The sequence below is a fragment of the Buteo buteo genome, chromosome 25 (genome assembly GCF_964188355.1).
Source record: "Buteo buteo chromosome 25, bButBut1.hap1.1, whole genome shotgun sequence".
Taxonomy (NCBI): domain Eukaryota; kingdom Metazoa; phylum Chordata; class Aves; order Accipitriformes; family Accipitridae; genus Buteo; species Buteo buteo.
The window spans coordinates 20,909,345-20,926,856 of record NC_134195.1 but is presented as its reverse complement, the minus strand read 5'-3'; the positions used below and the strand labels follow the sequence as shown (position 1 = coordinate 20,926,856).

Here is a 17,512-nt window from a genome sequence, read left to right as displayed (position 1 = left end):
GTGCACATTTTAGACATCTTTTTTTTCTTTTGTTGATGCTCTGTGTTGAGTTATTATCTCTCATTGAATATGACTTCTAAATAGATTGGTGAGATGTAATATAGCAGAAACGTGTCTTGATTAATTCTTTTAAAAAACGTTTAAGTATTCCTTTCCCACTAGAGAGCTAGATCAAATATGAGCATAGCTGTATTATTTTGCACAAACCAATGATCTTTTTTGCTTCCAGATGACTGCAATGCTTATGAAAGCTGCCAGGATGGATTAAAATCATTCATGAATTTGTAATAAGGGTCTTAGGTTCCACACGACAAGTATTTTCAGTAGAAAGGATACATTGCCAAAGGATTCATCCTTGTTAGTGGCAGACTCTGCAGTTTTGAAACACTGGCCTTTCAGACTTGAGCAAATAACTGAATGTCCTTTTGGCTTTGTTCCACTAATGACCCATTGGAATAGGGCAGAATCCTAAAGTCAGAGAATAAATGGGGCCTTCCTACTGGGACAGGCTTCCACCTGTATTTGATAGGCTACCATACAGATGGAAATAAAGAGTGAGGGTTGCACTTGAGGAACAAAGCGTTCAGGGAAGAAGGAGGAGCTTGCAGTGATTTGTAAGAAATATTAACATTGGACTTAATGGAGTGCAAGTGGAAGTGTGTGTATGTGTACGTGTGTGAAAGTACCAGAAGCAGCAGAACACATATTAAAAAGAAAGATATGTGAATGAAGAGAAGGAACAAAATGATCTAAAGCTAAGGTATCAAACAAGATTAAGAACAAGTCCAGAGCTGTAAAATACCCAAAGACAACAAGACATTCATGAATTTGTGAAGAGTTAAACAAAACAGTGACGCAAAGTATCCCTGTCATGGTTTCAGCCCAGCCAGTAACAAAGCACCACGCCGCTCGCTCACTCCTCCCCTCCCAGCCCCCATGGGATGAGGAGAAAATATAAAGAAACGCTCGTGGGTCGAGACAAGGACAGGGAGGGATCACTCCCCACTTATGGTCACGGGCAAAAGACAGGCTCAACTTGGGGAAGAAATGAAATCAATTTCATTTACTACCAATCAAATCAAAACAAGGATTCTGAGAAGTAACCCCAAACCTTAGAACAGCTTCCCCCCAGCCCTCCCTCCTGCCCGCCTCAATGGGGAATGGGGGCTGGGGTCAGCTCGCCACCCCTTGTCTCTGCCACTCCTTCCTCCTCAGGGGGAGGAGGACTCCTCACACTCTTCCTCCACCAACTTGTCCAGTGTGGGTCCTTGCCCCGGGCTGCAGTCCTTCAGTCCCAGCCCGCTCCCCGGAGCGGTGGCCATCTTGGGGGGCCTCCGCTCCCCTCCATGGCTGGGGGGGACAGCCTGCCGCCTCACCGCGGGCTGCGGGGGCATCCCCTCCTGCCTTCCTCCCTGACCTCGGTACCCACAGAGGGGTTCCTCTCCCGTTCCAATCCCCCACTCCCTGCAGGTTTCCCCTCTTAAATCTGCTCTCCCACCGGTGTTTCCACTGTCCCTGAGGGGCTCGGCCTGGGCCAGAGGCGGGTCCGGCTTGGAGCCGGGGGAGCTTCCAGCAGCTTCTCACAGGAGCCGGCCCTGCGGACCCTACCTGGCTCCCAAAAAAACGTGCGGCACAAACCCGTAACAATCCCAAACACCATCGCCTCCTACAGAGCATACAAAGCAAGTCCCAAATCAGTTCACTTGCCAATCAAGAAACCCAGAGGCACAACGAGGACTTAACAGACAGCATCCTTATCCTCTGTATGATCACACATGTGATCTCAGCCAGAACAGCTGGACACACAAATTTTGGTGCTTCATAGTATATGGAAGTGTAAAGGGACACAGTCAACTATAGAGATTTTGTTTATAAGGTCACATTTACCTTCCATAAGATCTCATGGTGAGCTTCATCATCTTCATTTCCTGTGCTCTTTAGTTCTTCAAAATCCTTCAAAACCGAGAGATCCCAGGTACACACTCTTTCAACTGATGCACACATCCCCCCGACAAACACGTTTGCTGTAATTGCTGTTTGGCAGCTTTAAGGTCAGACGAGGGTGGCACTGCAAAGATAGGCTTTACAAAGTAATGGCAACAGAGGTGGTCTAGATGGCTTGAATGGGAATCCACACAGATGAAATTTTCTCACACATGTGGACACAGCCAACACAAAATCTAGGCATCATTTAAATTCTTTTTGAGCCTTTAAAATTAGGGAGTAAATGGTTTACAGGCCTTTGGCTGCCCCAGTTTCATCCTCTTTAAACTCTTCAGCCAAAAAGAAAATGGCAATAAACGAAGGCGTTACAGCCTGCATCGTCCCTTTACGGTAGTGGCAAGAACTAGGCAGATCTTGTAATATATTTTCTTTAAAATGACAGAGGAAGTTATACTGAGTTTTCCAGAAGGATGTGAAATGAAAGCTTAGTGTAATACTATAGATCAGTGCGGAAGCTTGGGAGATTTAGGAGTCTGATTATAACATGGAACATTTTAGTTTTGGGCTACCATTTCATATTCCAATCAGTTTCCAAGTTTCCATGTGAAGTTTCTATCTCCAGAAAATTTGGTCACATGCTATGCAAGTCTGTATCTTCTGTCCCGGTTGCACAAAGCAATATGCGAATCAGGGAAAGTCAGAAGTTGGAAACTGGATTATCTCCTTGGTGCAAAAGGCAGTACCTTCTGGGCTATGTTAGACCAGGCTCCACACGCAGCTGGATAAGAGGCTTTACAGGATCATCAGTTGGACTTGTTTCATAGCAAGGACAGAAAAGGACACGTATGCCTAAATGAGGACTTTAGTGGATTTAGGGTGATCAAACTGTGTTCCAGAAAGCCTACGCACTGTCTTACTATGAATGTGCCTGACTTCACAGGCGTCCTATCCGGAGCTGTACTCTAGTATATTAAAAAAATTCCTCATCCTGGGCAAAATGGAGCAGCTCGGCACAAGCCTGTCCAAGTACTACTTCATCTGAGGGGAAGGATCCAGTAAGTACGTACTGCTTAACCTGCAGCATCAGCCACTTCACAAAGTGCTGTGGCAGCTGCTGCTTTCTTAGGAGTGCCAGAGGATGAGCAAGATATATGTAAGATGCTTTATTCAACAACTCCTCAAAGTAAAGTACTGACGCAGTCTCAGAAAACCCAGCCTCCTCTCTTTTTTTCCTCTCTCCCTCTCTCTCCCCCTTCCTCCCAACAACTACCTTGTGAGGCTGAAAAGCCAGGTTTCCTCACACATTTGCTTCAGAAACCATTCAATTCTTTGCTGTGCTGTGGCACAGTTTGTAGCAGTGGAGCAGGAAGGAGCATTAGGAGTTCTGAAAATGTCTTCATAAGCGTCTGCACAGCAGTTCATTTCTTCAGTTCTGGGGCCTCGAAGCCTTACTCCAATATAAACACTGAAAAATGAAAGATAAGAACATCACCTAAGTAAAAAAAAGAGAAATCTGCTGCTCACTAGCCCAACATACACAATGCTACCAGCTGGCTTGTGCATGTCTTATTCAAACAGCTGCTGTGCCTTGCACCAGGCTCAAGCTAATAAACATGGTAAATAAGAGGAAGCCCTCGCTGACTGGCAACTACCACATTTCCTTACCTCATTTGTGCATATTCAGATACTTTCAAAAGCAGGGTTTTATTTTCCAAAGCAAATGACATGTGTAAGCCATGGTTTAGGCTCTGTAATTCTTAGAACCAGGCTGGAAGACCACACTTACGGTTTCAAACTACTCCTTCAGCTCTGAAAATTCAACTTCAAGGACGAACATCCATGATGCTCATTTTGTAGCTCTGCCTATCACACGTGTGGCCTGACATCCATGTTCTTGAGGGAGAGCCACATATGACATTTAGAAACCAATTGTATTTAAAAGAACTTTAATTTCCAGAAGTCTCTAGCAGGCAAACTTGTAACACCTACAGAGAAAAGACAGGCGGGTAAGGATTCCAGGCATGATCTGATGATTTACTAGCATCTAGCAATCAGACTACTAGATTACACTAAATAGTATTTCATCAAGAGAGAGAGAGCTCCACTTAAAAAAAGGAGCATAACAATGAAAACGGTCATTTACGGTCTCATGTATACTTACTTTGGCTCCACTGAGATTAAGTGTTCTGCATGAATCATAGTGGTACACTGATAGTTTGGCCAATGCTCAGACAGTACATCAGGGAAGAGAATTGCATATAATAACGCAACATCCTGTTTGGAGGCGCTCAAGAGGCAAAAATCTAGCAGTAATCACTTCCAAGGCTAGTAACTCAGTTCTTATTGCCTTCATAATGACTCCACAGTTATTCAGTCAATGAAAATGGAGTCTGATATTGAGCATCAAGAAGATAAATTAACAATAAAATGAGTCTTAATCATACATCCACCACCTACTTCAATGGAGACCTGCAAAGATACAGTATACACTTTTAATGCATGTTGCCCTCTTTCGAGTAGTGAGATGGTTGAAAGGGATGCAGGAACAAAGCCTTTCTTTACTAAAGACTGGGTTGCTTTCCTGAAGTGTGTGTGTGGGGAAGGCAAGCTGTTAAAATATAGTAAACAAACTTTCCATTGGAATTAATAAATAATTCATGTCATAAAGGCCTCTTGGTTTACCCATCATTTTGGCTAACAATGAAAACACAACAAAATTCTTTTAAGGGCTTCAGATTTGGCACTAACACCATGCATGAAGTGCCAAATGCCAGGATGTTGGCCTTATTAATTTTGGTACAAGACCCAATATTCCAGACAAACTTACCATATTCTAATTAATTAAAAAACAACCAAACAAAAAACCCCAAGCAACCAATCAAACAAACAAAAATCCTCAAGAATTGACATAAACCATACCAGGCAAACCCAAGCAAATTTAATCTTATTTGATATAAGCTTCCTTCCTCCCACCCTGCCTCTCTCCCCAGCTCCAGGCAGTTCTCTTCTGTGTCTCAAGTCATGCTGGAAATAACCTAGAGAGCAAACGCTAGGCTGGGGACCCCAAATGTCTTATGGTCAATGGATATATCCCCTGAAGACTTGCCTTACATCTAAAATGGAATACCAAGGATTTTACAACTCTAGCAGTTAAAAAATCCATCCATAATAAACAAGGGGGTTATCATTCATGGCCTAGAAATGAAAATACTGAGCTCATTCTTTAAAATCCACCTTGTTAAAGCTGGTTATAAGACAATAAACAAAGGCTAATGAACAGAAGACTCACTGTGTCATGTCTAAAATTAGACTGCATGACATTTGCATTGTCACGGGTTTGTGGAATACTCAAAGGCTATTATATTATTGTTTTAAGCATCATATGTATCTTTATCAATTTGATAATTACTAGTTCAGTATATTGCTAGTTCAATGGGTAAGTGACAGGATAATTTCTTACAGGAACTAATGATGGAGTTGGTATAAAGGGGGGTAATTAGTACAAATTGCAACACTGAAACAAAATGCAAACAGAAGGTCTTCAGAAGTTCCTGAAAGAAACAGCACAAACAGAAAAGACAGCACTACATCCACTTGTCACTGCTCTCCCGATGGCGGTACTTGATCCTGAAACTGTCCCTCTTAGTTGTTTATTGTATCCTCACCTGTACAGCCAAAACCAGCCTCGTTGGCAATGCCCCGTGTGAGACGCAGCGAAGTGCCAGCACAGGAAAAGTGATGGGAACACAGGGCAGGGAATGGGAGGAGGGGGTGGGAGAAGTTGCAATTCATAACATCTGAAGCTGCCATGGAATAACACCTTAAAGTGCTTAAAATAAGGAGGCTCGTTTTGAGAGAAATGAGTTAAAGAATAATCATGTGTGTGCGCAGTTCAGTCTGGGTGTCCGGTGTTAGTCACTCCGCAGTTCGAACCCTTGGCTTCCTGAAGCAGAATCTCAGGCATCGAATCTCGTAAAAATAATTTAAAAGAGTGGTACAGCAGCAGGATCAGCTTGAGCTGGGTGCCTCCGGGGAGGGACCCCAAACAAAGAAATTCCCAGGCAATTATACCCTTACGGACTATGCATCTGCCCCTCATGCGATCTCCACGCACCTTTCACGCACCCTTTGGTCCAATAGTGATTTTGGCCTGAGATCTTCTGACACCTTCTGACTCCGTACTGGATTCCTTCACTGTCACCAGGCAGGCTGTTATCTTGTCAAGTTGCAGTTGCTGTTGAAAGTTGTACCCTCCTCATCTTCTGGTTTGTGCTGGCCCTGAAGGCCTTGTCTTGGTTGAAGAGATACAAGTTCAGTACAAGTTCAGCAAATCTAGGTGAAAGTTTACAGCTTGCAGCTTAAGGCTTCACAAATCTAGCTACTCATGCTAAGTAAGTGAGGAGGATACTAAATCATACAACATTACAAGTCTAAGTGATTAATTCTATTTAAAACTTACTTATTTAAGCTGATCAACTAATATTTCTTAACAATATGAGTGGCTATCTGGGCAGGCTTGAGAAAATTGCATCCTCCCACTGGAACAGTGATGAGGAGGCAGGACTGGCTGAGGAAGACAGAAAGCTTCAGCTGAGCTAGAGCTGGCTAGACACAGTTCCCAACATACCACTGGTCTCACATGCCTTATCATACCACCTGAAACTGCATACAGCACAGCGATTCTGACCAGAAGGAGATTTAATTAAGAAACTCCAAGTTAAGGTCTGAAGAAATCTGGCCATGTAACAGAGAGGAGGGAGAAGGAACAGTGGAACAATGCCCTTATATCACTGGATGAAACCATAAACTGAAACTGAGCAGGAAATCTGACAAAAAATTAAAACAAAGATACAGGATCAAAAAAAAAAAAAAGGAATCAGTGGAGCCCTGAGACTTTGCCTTTATGCCACCAAAATACATACATTTCTTGAACCATCTGGGTAGTTCAGCTGATTTCAATCAACTAAGCATTTGTAGAATGTGTGGTTTGATCCACAGGCAGAAATATTTCACTGAGCTGGGAAATGACAAATCATAACACAGGTCTGGTACGACTCCTTTAGAAATTCATTTCTGAGCTCCCATTACCATAATGATGCTAATATACAGGAAGTAGCTCCGATGAAGATGAATAAAAGTTGGTTGCTGGCTTAAAAATAATGATTTAGAAGATCTAGAAGCACCTGAAGCATGCATGCACTCGTAACAGAGATCTCACGGGATACATGATGCTAAATTCAAGAATAGCGAAGTGCAGATTAGGAAAGAGATCATTTCTGAAAGCTTTCTGAACAACAGGGTATTTTAGACCATGGAATAGCCTCGTAAGAAACAAGCAGAGCTGCAATGTGTGGCAACTACTGAGGACAAAATAATACAATGGTACAAGGGAAGTGAGATAACAGATCCATACACATCTGTTCCTGTGCTTGATGAAAGGCAAGTTCAAATGAGAAGAGGATGGCTGCTAAACAAACATTAACTATGACAGGAACGAGCCCCTGGAACGGTAGTTCTCACTTTCTATGTGACCTTAATATTGTAGTTGCCTTACCCATTCAGTTTGGTTTCATGCATGCCCCCTCGTCCTCATGTCAGTTTTCTCTTACAGTTATAAACTCCATCACAAAATGGGACATATATTCGCAGTTTTCCTCAAGTACAATTGATTATACCATTCCTTGAAACGCCAGAGAATTGGCTTTCCTTTCAGACCATCCACATTTTTACACAAAAGCATTTCCAGCACTGGTTTCTGCTGCCACAGCTGTTTTGTAGCCAGAAGAATAGGCTTTTCTTAAGTGTCAGTAATAAAAAGTAATAAAAGCATGACACGTCCCAAAGCACTTGGAGCTGCTCCTAACGGAGAGCTGCGGAGGGGAGCGCAACCTTTTCCCCTAGTCCTGTCAATCACTGTGTTACACCATTAAAGGATCAGCCGGTTAAAGTAATCTTTTCTGATTATTGCCACCTTTAATGCTGGTGGGGGGATGAGCACCAAGGATGGAGAGAGCTTTAGCTCCTTAAAAGATTTTTTTATAAGGTGCTCCCGCTTCAGCTCTAAGAGGCACATCTCTAAATTTCTTTCAACTAAAATTTCACCATGTATTTTCAGCCTACCTCCATTAGAGCTAAAAAAAAAAAAAAAGACGCAAAACCCCCAAACCAGCCAAACCAACCCCAAAATCGAGCTGTTTTGGCACGGAAAACCTCTTTAGCTGCACAGGAGCAGGAAACAAAAATGAAATAAAAGCCGCATTTGCGAAAACACAGCACCGCCGAAGGGACAACGGCGGCTCCTCCTGCCAATCTTAATTAACGCTCGCAAATCAAGGTGACTTTGAGGAGAAAAAAAAACTTTCCGGCGGGCCCGCCTCCCCCTCCCCTCACGGCCAGAGCTTCCCGCCCAACGCCCCCCCCCGCCCCCCCCCCCCCGCCACGGGGCGCGCACGTGCTGGAAGGAAACACCGCGCGGCGCAGGCGCGCTCCGCCCGCCCGCCTCGGGCAAGGGGGCGGGTGAAGGCGGAGCCTCGCTCTCCGGGCGCCTGATTGACTGATGTCATTTCCCCAACCGCCTGCCTCGCCGGCCCATTGGCTGCTTGGGGACCGCTATCTGCATTCCGCTTTCCCGGTTGGCTGTTGCCGCCCCGGCTGTTGCCCTATCCTCATTCGGGCCAGGCGGGTTAGGTTCTCTAGCCCCACCTCCTGCCTCAGCCCCTCCCACCGCCGCCGCCAGCTCCGCCTTCGACGCCTTTTCCTCCCTCTCATTGGCCAATACCGCGCGTCGCTCGGGGGGGAGAGAGAGGGAGAGAGAGAAGGGAGGGGGGAGGCGTCGAGGCGCGCGCGCGCGCGCCGGGCTCGAGCCGGCGGCATCTCCCCTCCCCTCAGTCCCGCTCGGCAGCCGCCGCGGCAGCACCAGCAGCACCGCCCGGGCAGCGGTGCCGCCGCCTCTTCTTCTTCTTCCTCCTCCTCGTTCTCCCCGGGGCACGGTGAGCACAGCCGCGCCGTAGAAGGGTCTCGCCTCCCTCCCCTCGCCGGGACGCGGGAGCCCGCCGTGGGTCGCGGCGGGGACTCGGGAGGTGTTCTCCCCGCCGCGGGTTGCGGGACCCCTTCCTTCCTCAGCCGGCCCGGCGGCCGTTAGCCGTGGCGAGCTGGGCGCAGCCCCGGCGGCGGCGCTGCTTTCCCCCCCCTTCCCCGCTCCTCCGGGACGGGCGGCGGCTGCCCCCTCGCCCGGTGGAGGGGAGCCGACGCCGCTCTCCTGGCGGGCCGGGGCGGGCCGCCCGCGACCGCTCCCGCCTGGGGAGGAGCCGCGGCGGGAGTTGGGGGGGGCTGTGGCGGTGGGAGGGAGCGCCCCGGCACCGCCGGGCTTCGGAGCCGCCGCCTCTTGTCTGTGCTGGTCGGACTTGCCACCCGGGACTAGGCTGGGTTTTCTCGTCGTATTTCGCGTCTGTCGTATTGCCTGGGAAACTTCCTCAGTCCAATACAACTTCGAGCGAAAAGGGGGGGGGGGGGGGGGGGGAGGAAAAAAAAAAGCCGTTTCCTTTAATGTTACAGCTGCTGGAAAGCACAGCCGACAAGTTCCTCTTAAAATATAATTGCAACATCACTCCTTTGGAGGAAGCGAGACCTGGAACATAGGACCGCAGGGAAAGCACTTAATCTCTACTCCTTTTGTGTAATGTGAGAAAAGACTAGGCTTTTCTATGCCGTAGGACTCTCCGTTGGGAGATTTAATGCCTTTTAAAGTATTCGGAGGCTTTTCGGAAAGATCTTAAGTGCAAATTGCTGCTGCTGTAAGGCTCTAATCCGGTGAATTGAAAATGAGTTTGGGTATTTGAGGAGACTGCTGTGCTGGTTTTTGTCATTTTCTGTAGTAAACGCAAATGCAACCCTACCAGTGCTGGACATGGTTTGTCTGAAATTTGGGTGTATTCACTCGCTACCTGGTGGTTCTGATAGCCGTTTCTGAAACTTGCGTGTGCTTTCTACTATCTTTGCTTTGACCGACCTTGTTCAGCGGAATCCTTTGTATTATTGGTACTTTCAAATCTTGTGTAACATCTGCCACCGCTATAGAAATGCGTAATGTAGTTAGGGCTTCGGATGGCTATCTTGCCTTCTGTTTGGTTTTCCTCACAGAAATCTTTTTAGAATTAAGAGACTGAGATTAATTCTTTTTTTTTTTCTTCCTTCTTCTAATTCAACAGATGCAGTTTATGTTGCTTTTTAGTCGCCAGGGGAAACTGAGACTCCAGAAGTGGTATGTCCCATTATCTGACAAAGAAAAGAAGAAAATCACAAGGGAACTTGTTCAAACAGTATTAGCCCGCAAACCGAAAATGTGCAGCTTCCTGGAGTGGAGAGACCTGAAGATTGTCTACAAAAGGTTGTTCTGTCTCACTAACCTCGTAATTGCCATACATCACAAACAGCGTAATAAGTAGGAAGAAAATAATGAAAGTTGATTTTTTTTCTTTTGTTGTTATTGGTTTTTTTCCTTCCCTCTGCTGGTTATGGAGAAGACTGACTTTTCCCTTGAATCTAATTTGATAACCAAGTAGGAATCATTCATGTGTGCAAAATCACTCATGCGTTTAGAAATGTGCTGAAGAAATGAGGTTTCCTCCTACTTTTATAGGGAGTGGTGGTTCTTGATACTCTCCTTAGATTCATGCAGTACATAAATGCGAAGCATGTAAGATTTAATAGGTGATAAAGAAAAACTAAATTTTATAAACATTTACTTCAAGCAATGACTTCATAAATCACCTGAAAATGTAACTTGCTTTTAAAGGCTTGTAGAAACAAGGAAATAATTTTTCAGAGTACCTAGTTTGTGTTTTGATGTTTTCGGTTTTTTTTGCTATGAACAAAAAGGCATTTCTCCTAAGTGAAAAAATCACGGCTAACTTTCTTTTAGTGGAAGTACTGTGTAATTTTCTTTGCAATAGTTTCATTTCTCAGCTGTTCCCTAACTTTTCTGGGAGTATTTGGCAAGCATTTTTTAGCTTTCTGCTGATCTTTAGAATGTATTACAGCGTAGTGGTGTGAGCATATTTTTCTCCACAAGTAACACTAATCCTCATCCTGATTTGGTAGGCTGCATCTCTTCCAGCTAAAGCTGGTGCTATGGAAGCTCGAGTTATCTCCTTTCCCTGGTTATTTATAAACTTCAGAAGGTTTATGCATTTTCTCTTTGAGATGGTAAGTAATTTGTGCCCTACAATAAATATTGTTGTATCCTTTCTGTAGGTAGGACGGAGAACTGGAGCTGAAGTGAAGAGTCTGTAACTTTTCTAGTGTACCAAATGGGTGGAATCAAAAAGGTTTAGATGTTCTAAGTCCTGGTTTCACATCTACATTGGTGCATGTAACATGCACATGAATGTTACCAGTCTATCTAATGCATGTAGTTCTTTAACGCAAGGATGAGGAAAGAGGAGGAACAATGTGTAAGGCTGTGTTTAGAGAAACCATACGTGATTTCTTCTTCTGCCTCTTGCTTTCCTCACAGAACTTCTTGTACATACATGTAGATGAGCTTGCTCAAATCCTTTGTGTGCTCCCTTAAGTGTTAATGCCTGCAAGTGCTCTTTCAGCTGGGCTTTTATGGGACTAGATCAGAAAAATTAGGCATGAGTAGGCCAGTCTGTTCCTTTCCTTGCCCAGTCTTGAACAGCAATAGCTGTTCTGGTGGTGAGTTGATTCCACGCAGCTGCTTTCCCTCCCTGTCTGTTTATTGCTGTTAACAGCTACTTGTCATGTCCTTCTGTGTCTAGGGAACTGGTGGAAATTTGGGTGTGATCGTTTGAGTTGCTGAAAGTTGTGGTGTTTGTGCATCTCAGTGTGCTGTGGGTTCTGTGGTCAAGGAAAATGAAGAAATTTGCTGGGAGATGTATCCAGCCCATTTTGGGCTGGATGTAGACTGCAGTCCATCTGCTAGACTGCTGGTGTGCACAGCTGACTGCAGTAGTTTATTTCACTGTCTGCAAACCAATCTGGCACAGTTAGCCTATGAAATCGTGCTTAAGATTACCTTGTATCAAGCTAATGAACATCTCAAATCTTGTTTTACTTTTGCTTTTTTGCCGTGTTTCATTAGGGTAAAACATCACCAGAAGGACTGGGTATAAGAGGTGATAGTTTAAATTCCTGTATCTGATAACATTAACAGCTTTTACATTTGTGGGACTTTTTCAGATTATCGTGCTGTAATTAAAGTTGATCAGCACCAGCTAGTATGACTCTTAGAAAAGACAGATCTGCTATAGCTCAAAAGTAGATAATCCCAAGATGACAACCGTAATAGTCAAAGTCTAATACTTTTTGAAAGGTGGGTGGCTAAAAAAGAAACACCTGCAGGAACTTTGTGTGGTTTGTGAAATTGCAAAAGGTGCTCCCAGTTGCTCACAGACAAAAGGCTATTGAGCATCTCTGCTAAGATCTGTTCTTGTCTGATCTATTACTGGGAAGGATCTGAACCTCCTGGTGCAAATGTTTTTCAATGCAAACTATAAAAGTAGGTTCATGGTGCTATTGTACATGTTGCATGTGCATATTGCTATTATGAGTCTTGCATTGCTGAAATTGATGTGCTGTTCTTGTGTATTTACTATCAATGTGTAAGAGAGAATTGACCTAGATACTGTGACTCAAAGAACAGTTGGCATTATGAGAAGTATACTCGAGGGTCTCATTGATGTACCTTTTTGTAAGAACAGAATGAACTCAAATGCAAAATTGGCAAGCCAGTAGCTTTTGCTGTTTCTGATACTTAACATTTATCAAGAAAGCTGGACTATTTTGATTAGCCTCCTTAGCTCTGTAGCATTTCATCCTTATAGGATGCTTGCTGAATGAAACCTCAAGAAAATAGAACTAAGTGTTTTAAAATTTATCTGAATGTGTGTGACTAACTTTTATTTTCCTTGGTTTCATACATGTAGCATTGATAATGGTTGCAAAATAGGGTCAGTTGTTGTGGCCTTAATTTTTTTTTTAGTGCTACACAACACAGATGGAAAGGTGCCCTGCTTTTGACATGGTTCATGAATTGGGATGCATGTGTTCTGTAGCTCATTTAGAAGACAGTTTTTCAGACTGGTAGACACCAGAAGATTGAAAAAGGATGTGAGCTTTTTAACTTCAAGAGACAAATAGAGGTTTGAAGTGACTTGCTGGAAAGAAAAAAAATTCAAATAGTGGAAGCCAACAACAGTTGCACTTTAAGGAAATAGAGAGGGATTCATCTGCACACAGCTCAAACTTAGCAAACACAGTTAATGATCACTTTTCACTTGTGTTGTTTTAAAAACTAACTGTAGTGGTATTGGAGCATACAGGGTAGAAGTTCATACAGCTTTCCCCTTGTGGCAGAGAAATGTGTTAAATGTTAAAATTCCTAGTTTTACTTAAAAAAAGGAACTTATGATTGGATGTGATTCTTTTCTTTGAAAATCTCAGCTATTCACTATTTTAGTTTCTGGCAGTATGAGTTATATTGCAGTCAAATTCAGAAATTGCAGAATAACCAATTTCTATGTAAATTTTACCTTGTTAGCACTTGGTTTACTGAGATCGTGGGACTTGTTATTGTTGATTGGTAACTTGATTAAGGATTGTGGCTTTGCTTTTATGTGTCAGTTTGCAGTATGAAGTTACAAAACTGTTGTAACTTGCGCTGCCCTTAATGTTGTGGCGATCGTCTTTCACTGTAACATTAAATAACCATAATCATAGGTTATGTTAAAGATTTATGGAAAAATAAGTTTTACAACTTTCTTTTTACCCTTCCCCACTGAAAGAAACAATGAAAGAGCCCATTCTGCAAGTAGTGTGCCTCAAAATATTGTGAACCTAAGGTGCAGTCCTATGGCTAGTGGTGTGTGCCCAGTGGTTGACACGATCCCTGTCTTTCTTTATCTACATCTTAGCTGCCAGTTGTATCTGTTAAACATGTTACTGTGGTGTTAATTAGGTGGCTCTGTAAAACTGACTGAATACAATGACTATAGTGAATTAGGTACTTGGGTTTGATTATTTTAACTTGATGGGGTCCTCTTTATATAGCATTCTAGGTCATGTGGCACAGGAGGACTTCAGCATCAGGAAGCAGCAGCTTTTTCTTAGAGGATTACCAGTACCAAGCTTTTGTTAATTTCTAAAACTACTGGGAGGGTGTAACCTTGCTGAAATGAGAAACTGTGAAAGAAATGCTTAACTTTGGTAGTGTTACTGTTGTTGATTTCTGTAGTGACTAATCTGTCTGTCCCAGAGTCTCAGAACTTCTTGTTTTATTAAAGAAATGTGTAAGTGTTTTGGAGGAGAAAAAAAATCTTTTGCCAAGCACAACTTTTTAGTGGTCCCAGTTTTCACTGGGTCAGCTATCACCAAACCACAGATTCTTGGGCTCCCTTAAGCACCTGTCTGCCTCTTAAAGGCAGCTGAGTTGTCAGTGGCAGTTCAGCTCTGCTCCTGCTGAACTCCGTAAGCTTTAAATGTCTGTAATTAGGATCTACATGCAAAGTGACTTAGATGCTGACAGACTTGTGGCTTGCTTGCAGCTTTACCTGGTGACAAACTTCCAGGGATGACTTCAAGCAGGTGTTATCTCACCTGGTAGGAGAACACCACTGAACTGATAGGATTTGCAAGTTTATGCTCTGTCCACAGTGACCTGATCTCGCAGCAGAGTTACTGAACCTGGTTGTGAGCAGAGTAGTAGTGGAGAACTCTGCTGAAGCATTGCCTGACAATTTGTGAGGCTTCCCACTACTGAACTGGTGCAATTATTGAGGGGGAGGTTCATGAATTTGTTTGCTAGCACAAAAAGCCCTAAGGCCATCTATCTGAAAGCAGGAATTTGTGTATTTATATCTCTTGTGTTTCCTTTCTGTTCTTTCATTCTATGTTTTTAGGTGACTTTTTCCAAACTGATTTTGGTCTCTCTGCGCTTGGTCCCCTTTCTGACAAGTGGAGAATGTTTACTGTAAAATATTTCCCTAAGTGAGCGTAAGCAGCTGAGTTGGGTCTGAAGATTCTGCTAATAATACCTGTTGAGAAAAAACAAAACAAAACACCACAATTGCAATAGGAGTAAAAAGGGCAGAATGTTTCTTACAGACTGCACTACATTTGCTGTTGTGTGATGTGGCATACTTTACTGTCAGGATTTGCCTGTTCATTGGATGCATATGAAAGACAGGGTTCTGTCATGCTCATTAGGAAGAAACAACGCTTCTGCAGAGCAGAAATCTTTTTCAGCCCGAGTACAGTAATATACTTGTCTTTGTATGGACAGTCTCCATGTAAGCTTCTACACTTGGCAAAACCCCTAGTTTATCTGCTGTAGACTATATGTAGATGCTTTTTTTTCTGGAGCCCTGGCCTGCAGAGAAAAAAAAATAGAATAAACTATTGCCTTTGAGAATCTGTGTCTGAAGAAAGGTATACCTTTGTAGTATGCTCATGCCCTTTGCAATGCTGGCTGACTTGTTTATACTTTTCTGCTATTTGCCATGTAGGCTTATTGAATCTGCATTTATTTTCTTTTGCTGAGTAGTAATCCATTAGTCACAGTTGCTACTTAAAAAATACTTTGAAAAATATTCTCTGCATATAATGATAGATACCCAGGCCTCCATTTTGTGTCAAGATGCCCACTGAGTAGTTTTTGTTTCTTGGTATTCTTTCTCCAAAACTGCAGTTGGCAGAGCTTGAATGTGTAGTCTACTCACTAGCTGCCAAATAAAGTCTTACAAAAGTATGTTATATTTTCTTTTAAATGAGGACACAGAGTAGACCACTTTCTGGGAAAATACTTTGTTAGGTAGTTCTGCCCCCCCCCCCCCCCCCCCCCCCCTTTTGTGGGTATTTGCATAAAATAGTTCTGTGCATCAAAAGAGACTCTTAAGTAATAGGGAAGTGCAAAAGGACTGTCCCATGTGGATAAATTTCAAATATTTGAGTTGAATTTGATTTGATGAGGTCTGCTGGTATGTGATTCAACTTGCGTTTCAGCACTGTGAGGGAACAGTTTAACTACACTTCATCATAATCAGTGCTGCTCATCTGAATATGAAGAAAGCTTTGTTTAGATGGATTTGGCCTGAGTGCTGGTAATTAGTGTAAATGTCAACTAATGTGCCAAAGCTCTTTTTCTCCTGCAATGAAATACAATAGTATGGAGTTTGACTTATAAATTCCTCAGTAGGAATGATTTTTCTTTATAGTATCACTTTCCAATACTTTTAAAAATAGCTTTGTCTAAAAGATGCCTTATGCAGATTGAATCTTGCAAGCTACTACAAGGACTGTAAATGTCCTTGAAAAATTAGTGAGGCACAAACACAACAATGTAAAATCAGAAGAACCGTGCTCAGACAGGACTTCTGATGAGCTGAGAAGTCACCATGGTGAAGAGATGAAAGAGCAAGGGAATTAAAGTTTTAAGTGCTTCAATGGAGGTGTCTTCGTCTCTTTCCCATCATGTTTTGTGGTAGGATGGAAAGAAGCTGTAGGCAGTAATTTTTTTATATTAGTTTAAAACTTTCACTCAAGAGTTACTGTGATTAGTTGTTCATGATGAAGCCATAGGAATTTGACTCAGCTAGAGCAGAGTGGGGGGACTTTCAGGTCATGAATGATGCTAGGTGAGTGGCTGGGAGACAAATTTGAACATACTACAAAATGCGGCATTTTTTTGCAGGACTTGGAGCCAAAAACCTTGACAGATTCTTTGTGGGCTTACAAAGTCCTAGCTGATAAAATATGCGTAATGTTTAAAAGATGTATCTGTTTCTGCACATGGGAAACAAATATGCATCTTAAACTTGGCATTCACATCTGAATGACTTGTTTTTCAATAGGGCTGGCTACTCAGAGTGCTTAATGTGGCCAGTTGTCCTCTCTAAACAGGCAAACAAAAGCTGTTTCTGGTTCATGTAAATTACCAGTTACAACAGGTGTTACTTGAAATCTTATTTGTGCCATGTGTGTCTGTATGGCATATGGTTTTGGCACTTTAGAAAAGACTAAATGGGTTTTTTAGCTTTCATTCCTGTTTTGTTTTTGCAACAGCTTTTTTTAAACATGACTTGAACAAGTGTATGGTAGGTCACAGTAGAATTGGATGGTCTTTCTGTTAAAGTGGAACTCAAGATCATATCTGAAGTAAAGAATTCCCTGTCTTCCAAGGTGGAAGTGGATTGCTAGAAACTAGCCGATGGCCTCTCATTAGTCTAATACCGGGACAGTTGGTAGTGATTGAGTTGTTGACTTAATAGCAGTTGGGTTATATGATGTCAGTGTTAGTTTGGAGTTTGGGGGGCATTTGTTAAATTCACTATAAGGACCAAATCCTCATTGCTAATTCAATTTATCTTTCCCAAGGCATTTTCTATAGTTGTTAATATCGCTGTGTGTAGCTTGTTTGATAAAAATTTAAGATCGAATGTGTTGATTAGTATAGTAGTGTCTGGATGTTACAGGTAGTACAGAAAATACCTTGCCCCAGAACTCTGCCAGGAGGCCAAGCAATCAAATACATTTCCTTTTCCAGCCACCTCTT

The 17,512-nt window shown here is 43.1% G+C and overlaps 1 protein-coding gene across 8 annotated transcripts in view; it reads left to right on the top strand.

The window, feature by feature from the left end:
• The first annotated feature begins 8,781 nt into the window (after positions 1-8,781).
• AP1S2 (adaptor related protein complex 1 subunit sigma 2) overlaps positions 8,782-17,512 on the top strand; it is a 35,482-nt gene continuing 26,751 nt past the window's right edge. For 7 of the 8 annotated variants that reach the window (XM_075057301.1, XM_075057302.1, XM_075057300.1 and 4 more), the window contains exons 1-2: positions 8,782-8,933; positions 10,152-10,330. In XM_075057301.1, the coding sequence (XP_074913402.1) occupies positions 10,152-10,330 (179 nt within the window). In that variant the 5' untranslated portion in view covers positions 8,782-8,933. The remainder of the gene's footprint in view (positions 8,934-10,151; positions 10,331-17,512) is intronic. The other variant, XM_075057303.1, reaches the window with a different exon arrangement.